The following is a 17,712-nucleotide window of genomic DNA, read 5'->3' on the forward strand; positions in this document are numbered from 1 at the left end:
CAGAGACATTTCTGCGGACAGCTCCAGCCTGGGACAGGCCACCAAAATCGGGGATGTGTAGTGATCCTATTCTGGACACGGTGGTATGACACAGCAGAGTTCGCAAAAAAAGACCCCCCTTCAGTCTCATGGCTAAATGCGTATAATAGCTGGAAATTAGCTCAGAGACTCTTGAAAGTCGGGACAATCCTTGTCAGGCAGGGAGACGTTATTTTTATAGTAAAAAAAAAAGCTTAAAATGTTTCCTCTTGTTATGTCAGTCACTGACAGTCAATCAATTAGTCCATGTCAGCTAACATTTTATAGATTGCTAGGTAAGTTAGTCTAGCCAGCTATCTAAACCTTGTAGTATTCATGGCCGAATTACTGACTGGGCACCCAAGTCACTCTCACTCAATTAGTTTAAAAAATATTTTCTCTCTACCCTATGGAAAAATGTGTAGATTTGCAGAAAATCTGCTTTAAAACTGCAACATTTTCTCCACGCACCATGGCAAAATGTGTAGAATTGCAGGACATTAACTTTAAAGCTTCACATGTCTCTCTCCGCGACCATGAGGGGAGCCACTAAAATGTTTTGCCTGCGAGGTTGGGGGGGAGCAACCAGATCTAGCTTAGGGCCCCCAAAACACTAGACATATTCAAATTATTAGCCTTATGAACATAGAAACTTGGTTGTTTCTATGTTACAATGATAAAAATGTAATACATCTTTAATACTGTTAATCCGAATGTGTTGTTAGGTGTCAAGTTATATGGCTACAATTTGATTGTTTTAAGTGTAATTTTATGATTACTTTCAAAAAAGCTATTGTTTAAAGACTCGAAAAAGCTATTGTTTACCTTTTATTATTGTCTGTTTGTTCGGCCTGAGGTCTACCACTCAGATTATATTTTGGCCCACCAATACCAAAACTTTGAGCACCCCTGATTTAGACAAACCCTCAATGTTGCAAATGCTAGGCTACAAGCATGGGGAAATAATGTCTTGCCGCTTTTTTTCCAGGGGAGATGAAGTTTATGAATGGCCTGGCTGGGCTTTGGCACAATTTAAATGGAGCTGTGAACCGGCATTACCCGGAGATTGTGTTGAATAACTCCCTGCTATCAACCAATCAGCATCCAAGATCCAAATAACCAGTTTAGATGGCTGGCTAGATTACTTTAGCCTGCAATCTAAAAATGTTTAGCTGACATGGGCTAATTGAGTGACTGTCAGTGACTGACATAACAAGTGGAAAACTGCTGATGCACAATACAATTTTGATATTGCACCTTGTGTACTATACTTTTATAACTCTTAACAGTAAGTTCAGAACTCGACTGAGTTCCTAAACTCAGTCTAGGGGGGCCCTGCGCGTAGTCTACGTATAGGAAGAGGCGGCTTTCCTTCGGCCAAACATTTTAAATATACAGGTATCACATTGGCCTACAGGTAGGACATGCACAGAACACACCACAGGTACTCTGATTGAAGGGACAATCTGCAGTTGCTACATCCATTTTTTGGACTTATAAATTCATAATATGTACCATTTGATTCTTGAAGAAAATAACTTATAAATGCCTCATTAGCTTAATTCGACTGTCATAGCCCATGATAACCCAAAATATTAGCTTGTATTATTCCAATGTTTGTAAACAATGTTCATTTAAACAAATAATGTATTGCCTCAAAACATGGTTAAAACTTGAATTTTAAAATGGATGGTCAGTCCTTGCATCCATAGCTCTGTCTATGAATTTGAGAGTGGTAACATTTCTCCAGGCCCATCCCTCAGCTTTTTACCAAAAACAGAGGCGGTGTGTCTGCCTTGTTATTGTTTCAACTGTAGATTTACCCTTTAATGTGTTTACATCATATTGAATCCTATATGAAGAAATGTAATAGGATCTGTGTGGTTTACATGTTTGAAAGAGCTGAAAATCCAGGTGTTTTAATCGGTTTATGCATAGATTATGACCTTACTCCAATAAACATAATCAGAGTAAGGCGTTAAAATGACTAATGCCAAACTCGGAGTATTGCCATAATCAGATTAATATCGAAATATTAGCATGCCTGTAGGAAACATATTGCTCATCTATTAGCCTTCAAGACAGAGTTTTATTAAGCAGGCGATAGTGTGTTGTTGGATATGACCATACTTCCAATATACAATACAATCATAACCTGAGATAGACAATTAGCACAGAGTAGTTAAATACCTTTGGCAGCTGTGTTACCATATGTCATTTCAAAATGATATAACTACAGGATATAATTATAGTCACATAATTAATTCACAGATATAGTAGCCTATGTGGATTGAAAAGCACCCCCGTTCAATTTCTCTTCCCTCATTTGAATTTTTTATTGGGACAACAGAACACAAAAATGGTCACTTCGAAATTATTTCAGCGCTATAAAATCACCCATAAAAGTGCATTATATGAAGTAACCTTATAGAAAGGTTATAGCTAAGAGTATAACTAAGATTATAGCTTTGGAATGTTTTGTGCTCGTTCGAGTACATTGGTTCATCAGGAAATGGTGAGGTGGTGGGTGTTGGTCTGGGATTAAGTATCAAGTTCCTCCATGCTGAACCTCCAGTCCTCCTTATATACATGATCCCTTTTGTAAAGGATAGAAATGTTCTGGTCCCTCCAAGAATCATATAGTTATTTTGAAAGCTTGAAAGTGCTTGAAAGTGGGTTCAGCTCTGTGATCCTTTGGCACCGTTTGGTTTTCCATCTACGGTATTCAAAATGTTTAATAGGGTCACTGGGCTTTTGTGTTACAGGGTATTATAATGTTCCATAGGGTCACATAGGCTGTGTGTTTTCCCTGTCAATGGGCCACGTGGAGGGGGAGTGGTCCTGGGGATGGGTAGGGTGGGGGAGGCCCTGGGTGGCAACCTGGGTGGCTTGCTTGGGGAGCAGGCTACGGTCTCTCAGTGGTCCTGGGGTTGGCCAGGGAGGTGAGGGTGGGGGAGGCCCTTAGCCTGGGTGACCGCCTGGGTGGCCTGCTCTGGCACCAGGCTGGGGTCTGTCAGGATGGACGTGGAGGTGCTCAGGAGACGGAGTGAACTAAGGACCACTGAGGAGAGGATCAGGTAAGAGGGAGATGAGGAGCGAGAGAAAGAGAAAAATGAGACAGACACACAGACAGACACACAGAGTAACACTTGATGACTATCTGACAGAAGACAGATAAACACACAGACAGATAGACAAAAATTTGATGACTAACAGACAGACAGACCAGAAGACGAACTGATAGTCATTGAAGCTGGTGATGTTGAACTCACTGGGTCTGAGGGCAGGCAGAGAGCAGTGCTGGTCCAGCCAGGACAGAGTGGTGCGACAAAGATCCTCAACACTGGCTGTGGACACCATCCCGTTATAGGACTCAAACAAGGGCTCTATGATAATGCTGAACTGAGCCCGTGTTTAGGAAAGCACCTAATTCATGTATTATTATGACACACATGACACTATTTACAATATGATACAAAATATACATATCCATACTTCTGATTGGCTGTTCATATGTGAGCTACTAGTCAAACCAGACCATTTGTTTCACTTTTTCCAAATACTGTAGGCGCGGTTGACTGATCTTGTCTGGTGCAATGTAAACAATGGAGTCATCTATAAAAAAAAAGACCATCTGGCACTCCAGAAAAAGTACATTGTTTGAAAGAAAACAAATACTATTTGAACCCAGGTCTGGATCTAACACTGAATCTATGCTTCTCCTAATTGTGCGATCACTGAGTTTAAAGATACGATCCAAAACTTCCAGTTCTGTAGTGTCTGTGCCCGGACGTACTCTCTGAACTTCTCCCTCATGTGGTCGAAGCGTTGACGGGTAATGGGCACACCAGTGGCAGGCAGCTGCTGCTGGCATACACTGCATCGGGCGAGAAGTGGTATGAGCACATACACACACACACGCGCACACACACACACACAGATTATGTTTAATGTGTTTCAAGATGGTGGTCTTACTTGATGGCTGAGTTGAGGAGCAGAATTTCGTCCCTGAGTCTCTGAGCCTCCTCATGTAGCTGAGATCTCTCCTGCTGCATCTTACTGATGTACTCGACTGTCTTATGTAGCGTTGTGGCCTTGCTGATCTGGGACATGGGACAGAGCACAGAGACAATAATGTAGATACATAATGCTCCATGTATTTACTTGTTCTATTTCTATGGAACAAAGGGGTTACTGCTGAGCAACACCACATGGAATCTCATGCTGTGCGTTTGGAATAGTGGGAGGACATGACTACTAAAACCATTCTGTGTTACTGTAACTGAGATGATTGGTGTTGATAACAGTTCCTAAATACCGCTCATTGCAGCTTCCCATCCTCTGCACCACTATGCCTTGTGTTGTGCAGTAGGCATTTCCATGTAAAAACCTGCATGAGCACTAACATATGAAGTTCATAGTAGCACATAAAAGTTGGTGTAAAATGAATGATAAGAGTCTATGTATTTGAGAAATGAAGGCATATAAAAAAAAATCTAAAATTTTCCCACAAAATTTAAAAAAGCAAAGGCATTGATTTCTGGTCAAACAGTTGGAAAAGGGGTCTTAGAAAACACCTAGCAGCAAAAGTATTAAAAAGTATTAGAAATACATCAAAACACAATGCTGAAGTAAAGAGCCCTACCAACTAAAATCAACATTTATAGTTAGTTGTGCAGAAATGATTTGTCTTCTGTGACCAAAAACCCGCATATCTTTAAGATATTTTCTAATTTCCATCCCTCATGAGGAGGGAGGATAACGACAATTCACGGAAGTAACAAGTAAAGGTAGACCGACCAATTAGCTATAGTGTTTCTACTGATAGCAATTTGGTTTGTGATTTATTAAGTGATTAAAATGCATCATTCTGCTACCAGATCAGTAACAGAATAACCCAAAAATCAGTAACAGAATGACTGCAACAGAATTGCCTATGGGAATTCATAGTAGTTACAAACCACAGTTAGGTCACCTGCTACTGTCCTCCCTTCAACTCTTTTCTTTCTCTTTCTGTAACATGGTAGTTAAAGCAAGAGTGTGAAAACAGTCTGAAGAACCCTTCCCTCTCTCTCCCAGTCTCTCTTCTCTCTCTCTCTCCAGTTAATGTCACCTCTCCCGGCTCTCACTGACAACTACCCATGAGCCCACTCTCTTTCCATTTACTGTAACCAGCCTTCTCAACCACTGTGCATCGACCAACACCGGACGTTGAAAAGTAGTTGAAATTTGATCAGTCCAGATCTGAACCAATCATAGACGTCTGTTTCACAAGTTTGGACAGCACAGCACTGTACAGTACAGTAAAGGAAAGTAGAGTATAGGTCAGTACAATATAGTACAGTACTGTACTGTACAGTAGAGTTTAGTACAGTACAGCACATTAGAGTAGAGTACAGTATAATCTACTGTACTGTACTTTACTGTACTGTACTTAACCAGAATATATTTTTTCAAACTCAAGTTGTCATGTCATAGCTGACACCCCATTCTTTCTGCAGACATCTCTTAATCTTAATTCGGAGTAGATATTTAACTGAGTTGTTGGAAAACGTGGTCACAGAAAAAAAAACTGAGGGTCATTCTGTTGCACTTTACATTTATTTTTGTAAAATGTCCTGTGGAAATTGTTAAAAGTAGTCCTGGTGGATAGAAGAGTATGGTTTGTTTAACTTTGCAATCAAAGATTTTTGTTTGGCATACTTTTTAATGTGAAAAACCAGAGTCTTGAATATCTTACTGCAGTACCTACCTTTATACTTGGCTGAGAGCTTAGTGTGGTGACGAGACTGTGTAGAGTATCAAAGCCTAGCTTGATGTTGAAACGTCTCTTCTGCTCAGCAGAGATGTGAGTTATCCTCCTGGTCTCTGTCTGCAACAAACACACCCCTCATAAATCAGGAACTGTATGCTTATAGATTGAGATTGTCAACATCTATCTATCGACGGTCGCCTCAACACAGACACTATTCATTTCTCTAACACTGGTGGAGTGTAATGAAGAATGGCGCCGGAGGGGATGGCTGCCGTTTTACGGGCTCCTAACCGACTGTGATATTTTGTGTGTTTTTTCGCATTGTTTGTAACTTATTTTGTACATAGTGTAGCCGTCTCTTATGACAGAAAATAGCTTCTGGATATCAGAACAGCGATTACTCACCTCGAACTGGACAAAGATTTTTTCTTTAATGAGTCTGACGCGAAGGATATTCTGCATCTCCAAGACCAGGCCCAAATCCACATCATTTGCATGAAGAAAAGACGGAAATACAGGGGGCGGAGGTAGCAGTGCCTTGTGAGAATTTGTCGGCGAGTGGGTAACCCGCCTCTACCATCCTTTCTACTGACCAACGTGCAATCAACTTGAAAATAAACTGGATGATCTCCGCTCAAGACTATCCTACCAACGGGACATTAAAAACTGTAATATCTTATGTTTCAACGAGTCGTGGCTGAATGACAACACAGATAATATACAGTTGGCTGGGTTTTCCATGCATCGGCAGGACAGAACAGCTGGTAAGACAAGGGGTGGTGGAGTGTGTCTATTTATCAATAACAGCTGGTGCGTGATGTCTAATATTAAGGAGGTCTTGAGGTATTGCTCGCCTGAGGTAGAGTGCCTCATGATAAACTGTAGACCACACCATCTACCAAGAGGGCTTTCATCTATATTTTTCGTAGCCATCTATTTACCACCACAAACCGATGCTGGCACTAAGACCACACTCAACGAGCTGTATAAGGCCATAAGCGAACAAGAAAATGCTCATCCAGAAGCGGTGCTCCTAGTGGCCGGGGACTTTAATGCAGGCAAACTTAAATTAATTGTACCTAATTTCTAGGTAAAACGTGCAACCAGAGGGGAAAAAAATCTAGACCACCTTTACTCCACACAGAGACGCATCCAAAGCTCTCCCTCGCCCTCCATTTGGCAAATCTGACCATAATTCTATCCTCCTGACTCCTGCTTACAAGCAAAAACTAAACCAGGAATTACCAGTGACTCGCTCAATACAGAAGTGATCAGATGACTCGGATGCTAGGCTAGCACAGACTTATTTTTTTACCTTTATTTAACTAGGCAAGTCAGTTAAGAACAAATTTTATTTTCAAAGATGGCCTAGGAACAGTGGGTTAACTGCCTTGTTCAGGGGTAGAACAACAGAATTTTACCTTGTCAGCTCGGGGATTCGATCTTGCAACCTTCCGGTTACTAGTCCAACACTCTAACCACCAGGCTACCTGCCGCCCCATGCATTAAGGAGTATACCACCTCTGTCACCAGCCTCATCAATAAGTGCATCGACGACGCACCCCCAGTGACCATACATACATATCCCAACCATGGATTACAGGCAACATCCGCACCGAGCTAAAGGCTAGAGCTGCTGCTTTCAAGAAGTGGGACACTAAGAAACACTGAAGCATTCATGAGAGCACCAGCTGTTCCGGACGACTGTGTGATCACGCTCTCCGTAGCCGATGTGTGCAAGACCTTTAAACAGGTCAACATTCACAAGGCTGCGGGGCCATTCGGATTACCAGGAGCATGTGCGGACTAACTGGCAAGTGTCTTCACGGACATTTTCAACCTCTCCCTGGCCGAGTCTGTAATAGCTACATGTTTCAAGCAGACCACCATAACCTGCCTAAATGACTACCACCCCATAGCACTCACGTCGGTAGCCATGAAGTCCTTTGAAAGGCTCGGCATCAGACCGTAAGGCGCTACAGAGGGTGGTGCGTATGGCCCAGTACATCGCCAAGCTTCCTGCCATCCAGGACCTATATACTAGGCTGTGTCAGAGGAAGGCCCAAAGAAATCCCAAAATCCCCAATCCCCAAGTCTTATCCCCAAGCCATAAGACTGCTGAACAATTAATCAAATGGCCACCCGGACTATTCACATTGACATCGCTGTTTATTATCTATGCATAGTCACTTTACCCCTACCTACATGTACAAATTACCTTAACTAACCTGTACCCCAGCACATTGACTCAGTACTGGTACCCCCTGTATATAGCCCCGTTATTGTTATTTTATTGTATTACTTTTTATTTTATTTTTTACTTTAGTTTATTTAGTAAATATTTCTTGAACTGCACTGTGGGTTAAGGGTTTGTAAGTAAGCATTTCACAGTAAGGTCTACCTGTTAAATTTGGTGAATGTTACAAATAAAATTTGATTTGATTTGATTTGATTGGGGAAAAAACACATAAGTCGTCTGATAACCAGACCTTGAGTTCAATTTAGGAAAGACATACTAGCAACAGTATTTTGTTTATTCATCATTGTCTTTCTATCAGACAGTAGTTTTAGGTATTCCATAGGATGTATGTTGAGTAATGAACGGTCAAGTTGTTTTTGCTTACCTTGTTTGACTCCATTTTGGAATGTCCAGGTAAGGAGTGCGGAGACTCAGTGTTGGATGCCCTCTCTAGAAAGTTGGTTGGGGACATCTGCCCTGAGTGTCCCGAGAAGCTCACTAAAAACAAACAAACAAACAAACAAACAAAGAGGAATGGCTTTCTTTGCTTTACAACCACACGACATGTTAAACATTTTTACATTAAATTATGTTCGTCCTTAATTACCTGTTAAACTAGTTCTCTCAGAACCATAGATCTGTACAGGGGAGAGTTTTTCTGTCTTGGGGATGAGGAGAGGTATGTTGGGGTGTGTTGAGCCCTGGGTGAGGAGAGCAGAGACGGCAGATCCGTGGGAGGTACTAGCGTATAGACCGGCGTGGCTGTGGGTGGACGTCTGGCAGTGAATTGGTGTAAGAAGTGGGATCCCTGAGGGCCAGGGAGACCCAGGCTGCAGCTGAGATCCAGACACTCCTCCGATGCGCATGCTGCTGCTCGAATGCTGAACCAAACACATTATCTGATTAAAAGTACAACTGTAATCTGCAGTAAAGGTTTGAATTATGTCTTTGAAACTCACACCTGTGTTAACTAAAGAAACTATATTGGCCTTACTGGAGAGTTGGGAGAGGTTGACCTGTGCCCTTTGGTTGCTACTAAAGTTGCATCGAATCCCAGCGTTGGTTTGCCTAAAAACAAGATGGTCAAAAGTGAACTGTGCGGAGGTAAAACAAACGTACAATGGTTTTGGTTAATGTTTCTGTAAGACAGTGATAGTGGATAACAGTGAATACAAGACCAAGAGTGTTGGAATGGCATGTGCATCAGTGTATCACTGCGGTATGAAAGTATGATGAAGGAAAAAAAATAAGTGAATGGATATGCTCACGTTCTTGCGTGCTGGAGGACAGTAGTTTTGCCAGGAAGCTGGTCTGGGGGGGAGCCGTCTGAGGGGTGGACAGACGGGACCCCATCTGCACCCCCACTGCTGTCTTCTGCTTGTGCTTCCCCCGTCTACCACCCGCCACACCCGGCTGCTGTGGAGCTGAGAAGCAGTGAGGAGGTACACTGAGAGAGGGGAGGGCCGGGGCCGAGACCAAGGACGAGTACCCCTGAGAGAGGCAGGATGTTGGCGAGTACATGTCTCCCGTGGTGGAGTACCCGTGATGACCCTGGGGATCCGATCCCAGAATACTGCCACCCATAGTGGATCCCGTGTGGGTGATGACGGTAGAGGTCACTGAGCTGGCAGTGGTGGCGTGGTAACCGTACTTGTGACAGGGAGGCGGATACAAAAAGGTTCCGTCTCCTGGGGAGACGGGCTGCTGTTGTATGTTGGTGGTTGCGATGGAGACGGCGGCGCCGGAGTAAGTCTGGTGTCCATAGGAGGGCATGGCCCCTGATACCATGCTGGGAGTATGGTACTCGCTGTGGTAATCCTGTTGTTGGTGACCTTTGAACTTGGGGTTGTTAGTGGGGTTGAAGGTCATTTCAGAGGTCAGGGGTTGTCTGTGATAGCCAGGGCCTGACAGAGAGTTGGATGAAGAGGGCTGAGACAGGCTGTCAGATGAGAGGTTGGACTGGAAGAGAGATTCATTGTCATTAATCACGACTAAAACATTTTGGGTACAATTTATATTATAAACTATCACTTTAACAGTAAACAGTAAAACAAACTATGCAATGAAAACGCAGGAACCCAAAACAAAGAATACATAGTGCAGGCAATATGTGTCAAATTTGATGTGAATGGTTGACTTTTTCATCACTTTTCCATCCCCTAACAGTGGAAGAACAACAGTTTCCAAAAATGTCAAGCAAAGTGCTTAGCTACTGTACCTGAGCTAGTTGAGTGTCGACGTGTAGCTGTGGAACGGTGACCACAGGGCTGGACACAGAGGGGAAAGCCCCACTGGAGGAGCTCTCAAAGTAGCCACAGTCAGCATAAGCAGCCTGCTCCAATGACTGGCCCCGGTAGCTCATAAAGATATCTAACAAAAGACAGGAAAAAAGACAATCATCAACCCTATACTCTTAGAAAAAAGGGTTCCAAACGGGTTCCTTGGCTGTCCCATAGGAGAGCCCTTTTTGGTTCCAGGTAGAACCTGCATGGACAGATGGAAGGAGATGATACCCTGCCATTAGCAAGGCGTATGCCCCACCCACCTGAGGATCTGTCTTTTTCAGCCACCTATTTCCTGTGTTTGAGGGGTGCAAAATCCACTTGTCACTTAAATCTCGCTGGATTGATTGCTTTAATTTTACTCCTGCAACTCTTTCATACTCTTGCTTATGCGTGACGTTTTTTTCCCGTTAACGTTACGACCGCGGAAATGTTTGTAATGACCTGTCAAACACACCCTGGTAATGGCTGAAATGGGCTTAATGGAATACATTGTTCAACTGTTGAATCTATAAGAACGCTAAAGCTTTGTCAGCGATTAAACACACAGTCTCGACACTTACATCACAAGAAAGAGAAGAGAGATCACTTTATTTTGATGGGTGTTAATTTTTTGGTGGAATTTAAAAAAGTAATAATTTAATACAGTTGAAATGTTTACAAATTAGATGCGCTGAAATGAAAGCAACTTCCTAAAACACACAGTTTATAGTGATATTATGTCTGATATTGCAAACAATGTAGAGTATGCTTAAATAGGTGTAATCTAGAGCCAAGCGTGTTATCTTGCTATTAACACACTTGTTGAATTATGCAACAGAACGTGACAACAGTAATTAATGAGGCAGTTTAAACAGTGAAGGTAGGGTAGACAGGGCAAGTGTTTGGTGGTTGCAGCCCTGTCCCACACCTTTATGTTATTGTGTTCATATATGCAAACACAGCCACCATATTTATGCAAATGAGGCGCATGTAAGTCAATTTATTTTAACACAAAATATACAAAAAATACCTGATACAGTAAGACAATTTATATATGAGTGCATTCTAATAAAAAAGGTGAAATTTGACAATAAAATGAATACTTGAATTCCAACCTAAATCCCTGAACTCTATTCATTATTTGTCCGTGCCAGTACATTTTTTTTTATGTGCTATAATCATGTCAATATCTGATGGATTATAAAAAATTCAAAAAGTTTTAAAAGTATCTTCATCCATTGTCCAAATGTTGCATTTATTAGTTGTTTTTAAAACCTTTTAACAATTTTGATGACTGTTGCTACTGCCATTAGTTGCACTATGTCACTGACTTTGAAGGAAAGATCACACCTGAACCATGTTGATGAATCAACATACTGTCAATAAAACACATCTGCAGTCTTGGCAAGTATAATGTCTGTACTGAATAATGTACATGTAGGGGCCTAATTTTTGTGCAAATTGATAAAAAAGTGGATAAAAAAGTACGAAAAAAGTATGAAAATGTATGCACTCACTACTGTAAGTCACTCTGAATAAGAGCATCTGCTAAATGATTAAAATGTTAAATGTAAATAAATAAAGATACTTTCTATTTTAGTCAAGTCTATTATAGTCTATTCTGCGTACTTCATTCAGTATTATGTTTGCCTGGCTGTTGCTTACTCAGGAAAGGCATCTGATCCATTACATAATTCTATGGTCTTATCTGCTTGTGGCGTGGTGATGACACCATAGAATCTGACTGGGTGGGCTTCCAGAGTATGTCTGCCCTTGCCAGCAGTCATGACGCATCATAAAACAACGTGCCCACTGCCAACTTGGACAGACATTGTTTCCACCTCGCAATAAATGCTTTTCAAGCAGAATACGGAATACTGTTGCGGTGACCGTATTACCGCCACACCAGCGGTCACGAGTCATGAAGGCAGTCAAATTCCACGTGACCGTTTAGTCATGGTAATTAGGATTCTCCAAGCTCTGATGCTGCTGATGGCCATTAGTAGCCTACCAAACTTGCTAACTGCCTGGTACTCAGCACTCTATTGTTCCTCTAATCACTCTGACATCAATGCAAATGTGTCCGAAAATCTAATCAAACACTTCATGATGGCCCATGAGCTCATGTTGCGCAACATTTCAATAGGCTATGCAATTGCGTGAGAAAACAGAGTGATGGCCACTACTAAAAAGAGGGGGCTCAGCTTTCTATAGGCTTGACCTACTATATTTATTTCTCAACTTTCCTAATATTAAGCACATTATTTATATTTACTACAGGAGTATAGCCTACCTGACTGGCATGAAAATAAACCACGGGAAAAAGCGTCCTCCTTTATTTAAGTGTATAGATAAAATGTATTTTTTTCTGCTTCGATACAGGTGACAATATTAGCCTATCACTTGTGAATTATATATTATCACCTGTGAATGATGCCCAGCATAAGAAACAAAAGGGGTGTAGAGCCTAACTGGTATACATAAGCAGTGCGTGAGTTTCAAGTTTGAGGAAGATAATTTTCACCATAAAAATGCACCTTTATAATAAAAGCATTACATGCATAATCGCATTTGCGGTCACTTTTGATAATAGTGTTTTCCGCTAAGGAAACATTCAAGCTTATAGCCTACTACCATGTGTGCATTGCTACGCTTATAATGTTAAGAAATAGCCTAATAGTTTATCAACATTTTAAGCTCAACATTCTGATCTTTTGTGTCAGCCACATTGCATCAAAACGTTTTTTTGATGCTAGTGGTTGTATTCATTTGGGGTCTATCGCATTCCACAACTGTCGCAGACTATGTTTGGAATATTTATTTATCGCACAGAATTGAATAGGTTGACCTTTGTACTATGGGGGTTAGTAGATTGGCATAGGCTAGTGCTTTTGCTGTTCGTTAGGCCTACTCGTCTTGTTGGCTGATGAAAATTAAATGTAGACAGTTCAATATCATCAATATGTACCTCCGAATTGGATAAGGATGCACGCAGTTGCGTCCCCAATGTGTCTGTCTTCACTTGTAGCCTGTGAGAAAGACCTGATCACATGATGGAGCAAGCAGCACTCAGGGCACGCTGCCCGCAAAGGGCACGCTGCCCGCAAAGGGCATAGATTTTAGGGTGTATTACGGCCATACAATGGGGATTCCGCCGTTAAATTCTAGGCATTATCAAGTGCTTGTCAAATTCTGAATGAGAAACTGATAAAGTGTGTACAGCCTACTCAAAAAACAAAGCAGAGCTCATGCCTTTCAAGCAACTTTTTTCAAATCATCATTAGAGTTGCATCATTCAGCCTTACGATGTATTAAAAATCTAAACATATAGCCCAATGTTTGTAGAACAACTAAAGTTACATTAATAACTCCAAATTAAGCATATAGGAATACCTATTTATTTTTTAACCGCTCATCACAGAATAGCCACATTCCCTCAAATCGTTTGGAGAAAATAATGCCTTGGAATTCTAAGCAAATCTTAGAAGTCTGCTAAATGAACTAGTGTAGCCAACAGCCATTTGGCATAGGACAACTCAGAGTATGTTATTCTGTTCTGTTCTTCTGAAATAGACTACATTTTCTTCATATCATGCTTCTTTAGACCTGTCTAAAATAAATAATGGATTTATTGTGAAGTTGTAGGCTATATTACAATGATTTATTAGACTTTTTAAAATGTAGATGTTCCAAAGGTCTGCATCAGTGGCTTGTAGGCTATGTGTGGAAGCCAGGAGATGCTAAATTTGTTTATTTTAATTAACGTTCAATTACCATGAGACCGACAATTATTTGCTTGACAATCACCGGCTGACGAAATTTCGCAACCGCCACAACCCTAAGTATACCCTTTCAGGACAAATACTGTAAAGTACAGCAGTCAAAGCAAATAAACACACGTGAGTACATCACTGCACCATGATACTGGCCCAAGCCCATTGTTGTCAATCACTTATTTAGTTGTTTCTATCATTTTAACCATATTCAATTCCCGCCTCTATGATAACAACATTCTGTGAATTTTTTGCACAGCAGGTACCAGGAATTTATTTCAGTGAAATCAGGAAATCGTATTTTAAGTTTAAAACAAATTGAACGAAATAATCTCCTTCCTCAATGAATGCAATATTTTAAGGGAATACCTGATAAGATATGAAAAAATCCCATAAAATCTCACAGTAGTACATTTTCAGAGATAATTTACAAGAATACTTACCAATATGAACCTTAGTTCCTTAGCAATGTGAACCTTCAAGAAGGTTGAAGAAGACACTGTATCAGTGGGCAACCCTACTCTAACAACTGAGGATCATACACACTCACACCAACCTGGTATGATAAACAACCTGAGATCAGTGACCAGCGGCGTAGCTTTGTTTCCTTCCGTCTCAGTCACATCATGGCATTGGTGTATGTTGTGACACAGTCACATGGAGGGATGGGAAGGGAGTCTCTATTTGTGTGTCCATTAGTTAAACACATGGGCCCTGACAAGCACCCTGCCACCCTGCTGACCCTGGTGACGGAGGCAGAAAGCTGATCCCAAAGGACCCTACTGCCAAAGGACCCTGGTACTGGCAAGGCCATAAGAACAGACCAGGAGGAACATGCACATGCCAATACCCCTGACAACCCACTCACACACACAGTACAGGGGACTACAGTACCGGTATGTAGAGGGACAAAATGCAGCACTGACAAATATATAATTATAAAATCAATATGGCAGTCCAGGGCATATTACTATCCTAGGAAGTGATCAAACTGAGAGTTGCAACAATGCAATAAAGAGTTCCTGTAATAAACAATGTTATCCTCTACTCAAACCACCGGAGAAGAAAATAAATCATACTACCTTCCAATATCTCCATCTCTTCATTCCCTTGATCCCGCTGGGCCCCTTTGCCACGTGTTGCGGTTAACCACATGCGCTTCCACTTCCCTACTCTACTGTGTCTCAACCCAGCCTCTGACCTCCTGCTCACTCCGGACATGGCATAAACACGACACAGAACAGAGCGCCCAGCCCAGGGGTGCCACTCACAGAGGAATCCTTAACTCAATAATATAATAATACATGCAAAAAAATATTCATTTTCATATGGGTGGCCCCAGCTGCATATTTAGAAGAGAAGGCCTAAATATAAATCGATTAAAGATGCATACCTGGCCACCTGCTTAACAGAGTCATTTTGGCTACATGCAGTGATTGTGTATGTGAAAAACTATTCTTGTAGCTCTAACTCTCTTCGACAGAGTACATACGTTTAATCTATATATAGGTAAAGACACTGATAAAGTAGCATTTATAACTTTTTATCAGGAGCTTCAATCGTTTCTGGTCACCACATCTGTCCATCAGATTTCCCTACACATATAGTAACCCAAAGGGCACAAACTGTTTAAATGAACATTGCTTCAACGTAATCTGCCAACGTATTGTGGCGTGGAATCTACGTGGTAAATACATTGATTTGAAAAAAGTAGTCAATGTAAACTGCTGTTTTGAAGGTGACATGTCAATCACAGGATTGTCATCATGGTAACCAATTTTCAACATAGACAAACCATCCATAAAATATGTTGAATTTGTGCCTTTGAAACAACGTGAGATCCAGTATCAGAAAAAAAACTATAGGATTGGCATCACCTCTTACTGGAGAGTTGATCTATCTACAGCTATACATTTGGTCTCCCATCCAGGGCTCCTGAGTGGCACAGCGGTCTAAGGCACTGCATCTCAGTGCAAGAGGCGTCACTACAGTCCCTGGTTTGATTCTAGGCTGTATCACATCCGGCCGTGATTGGGAGTCCCATAGGGAGGCGCACAATTGGCCCAGCGTCGTCCGGGTTTGGCCGGGGTAGGCCGTCATTGTAAATAAGAATTTGTTCTTAACTGACTTGCCTAGTTAAATAAAGGTTAAATAAATAAATATTAAAAACCAAGCCCAGCCATGCTTAGAATTGATATTTGTTACTGACTACTACCAATGTGCTGTCATGAAAATGATTAATGAGGGATCTTTTACTAACTAAAATAGATTCACTGTTGCTGTCGAAGTCATTCCAAAGGATAGGTTTAACAGAGCAAATTTAATGTAACCATACCAAGTCATATCAAGAGCTTGGGACTTTAAGTTTTTATCTGCAAAAAGATGACTCTGAGATAATTGACTTTAAAGTTCCGAACCCTCATTGGTTTAAATGGTGTACGCAATTTTTATATTGTACTCTTTTGAACTTAACAACATGAATTGGAGGTACTTAGAGTACTATGTAGGTGGAGAACATTGAATAGAACAAGGCTATGTCAATAACTCAATTTTGACAAAAATGCAGATACAACCTTATAGTCCCAAGCTTTCGATATATCACTATATATACAAAAGCATGTAGACACTCCTTAAACTTAGTGGATTCGGTTGTTTCAGCCACACCCATTGCTGACAGGTGTATAAAATCGAGCGCACAGCCACGCAATCTCCATAGACAAACATTGGCAGTAGAGTGGCCTTACTGAAGAGCTCAGTGACTTTCAATGTGGCGTCGTCATAGGATGCCACCTTTCCAGCAAGTCAGTTCGTCAAATGTATGCCCTGCTAGAGCTGCCCCGGTCAACTGTAAGTCCTGTTATTGTGAAGTGGAAACGTCTAGGAGCAACAACAGCTCAGATGAAGTGGTAGACACACAAGCTCACAGCCCGGGACCGCCGAGTGCTGAAGCGCACAGAGAATCTTTCCTCTGGTGCAACACTCACTATCGAATTCTAAACTGCCTCTGGAAGCAACGTCAGCACAAGAACTGTTCATCGGGAGTTTCCATGGCCGAGCAGCCGCACATAAGCCTTAGATCGCAATGCCAAGCGTCGGCTGGAGAGGTATAAAGCTCGCCACCATTGGACTGTGGAGGAGTGGAAATGCGTCCTCTTGCGTGATGGATCACACTTCACCATCTGGCAGTCCGACGGACGTATCTGGGTTTGGCGGATGCCAAGTGAACACTACCTGCCCCAATGTATAGTGCCAACTGTAACATTTGGTGGAGGAGGAATAATGGTCTGGGGCTGTTTTTCATGTTTTGGGCTAGGCCCCTTAGTTCCCATTAAGGGAAATCTTAACACTACAGCATACAATGACATTCTAGACGATTCTGTGTTTCCAACTTTGTGGCAACAGTTTGGGGAAGGCCCTTTCCTGTTTCAGCATGACAATGCTCCTGTGCACAAAGCGAGGTCCATACAGAAATGGTTTGTCGAGATAGATGTGAAAGAACTTGACTGGTCTGCACAGAGCCCTGACCTCAACCCCATCGAACTCCTCTGGAATGAATTGGAACGCTGACTGCGAGCCAGGCCTATAATCGCCCAACATCAGTGCCTGACCTCACTAATGCTCCGCAGCAATGTTCCAACATGTAGTGGAAAGCCTTCCCAGAAG

The 17,712-nt window shown here is 41.8% G+C and overlaps 1 protein-coding gene across 2 annotated transcripts in view; it reads right to left on the reverse strand.

Moving 5' to 3' along the window:
- Nucleotides 1–2,782: 2,782 nt before the first annotated feature.
- The window catches only part of LOC111981609 (carbohydrate-responsive element-binding protein), a 32,267-nt gene continuing 17,337 nt past the window's right edge, over nt 2,783–17,712 (reverse strand). For both annotated transcript variants that reach the window (XM_024012973.2, XM_024012972.2), the window contains 10 exons: nt 10,231–10,382; nt 9,281–9,971; nt 9,007–9,080; nt 8,620–8,893; nt 8,398–8,510; nt 5,771–5,890; nt 3,994–4,121; nt 3,772–3,895; nt 3,291–3,420; nt 2,783–3,079 (listed from right to left, as the gene is read on the reverse strand). In XM_024012973.2, the coding sequence (XP_023868741.1) occupies nt 2,934–3,079; nt 3,291–3,420; nt 3,772–3,895; nt 3,994–4,121; nt 5,771–5,890; nt 8,398–8,510; nt 8,620–8,893; nt 9,007–9,080; nt 9,281–9,971; nt 10,231–10,382 (1,952 nt within the window). In that variant the 3' untranslated portion in view covers nt 2,783–2,933. The remainder of the gene's footprint in view (nt 3,080–3,290; nt 3,421–3,771; nt 3,896–3,993; nt 4,122–5,770; nt 5,891–8,397; nt 8,511–8,619; nt 8,894–9,006; nt 9,081–9,280; nt 9,972–10,230; nt 10,383–17,712) is intronic.

This window comes from Salvelinus sp. IW2-2015, linkage group LG20, assembly GCF_002910315.2.
Source record: "Salvelinus sp. IW2-2015 linkage group LG20, ASM291031v2, whole genome shotgun sequence".
In the NCBI taxonomy this organism is placed as follows: domain Eukaryota; kingdom Metazoa; phylum Chordata; class Actinopteri; order Salmoniformes; family Salmonidae; genus Salvelinus; species Salvelinus sp. IW2-2015.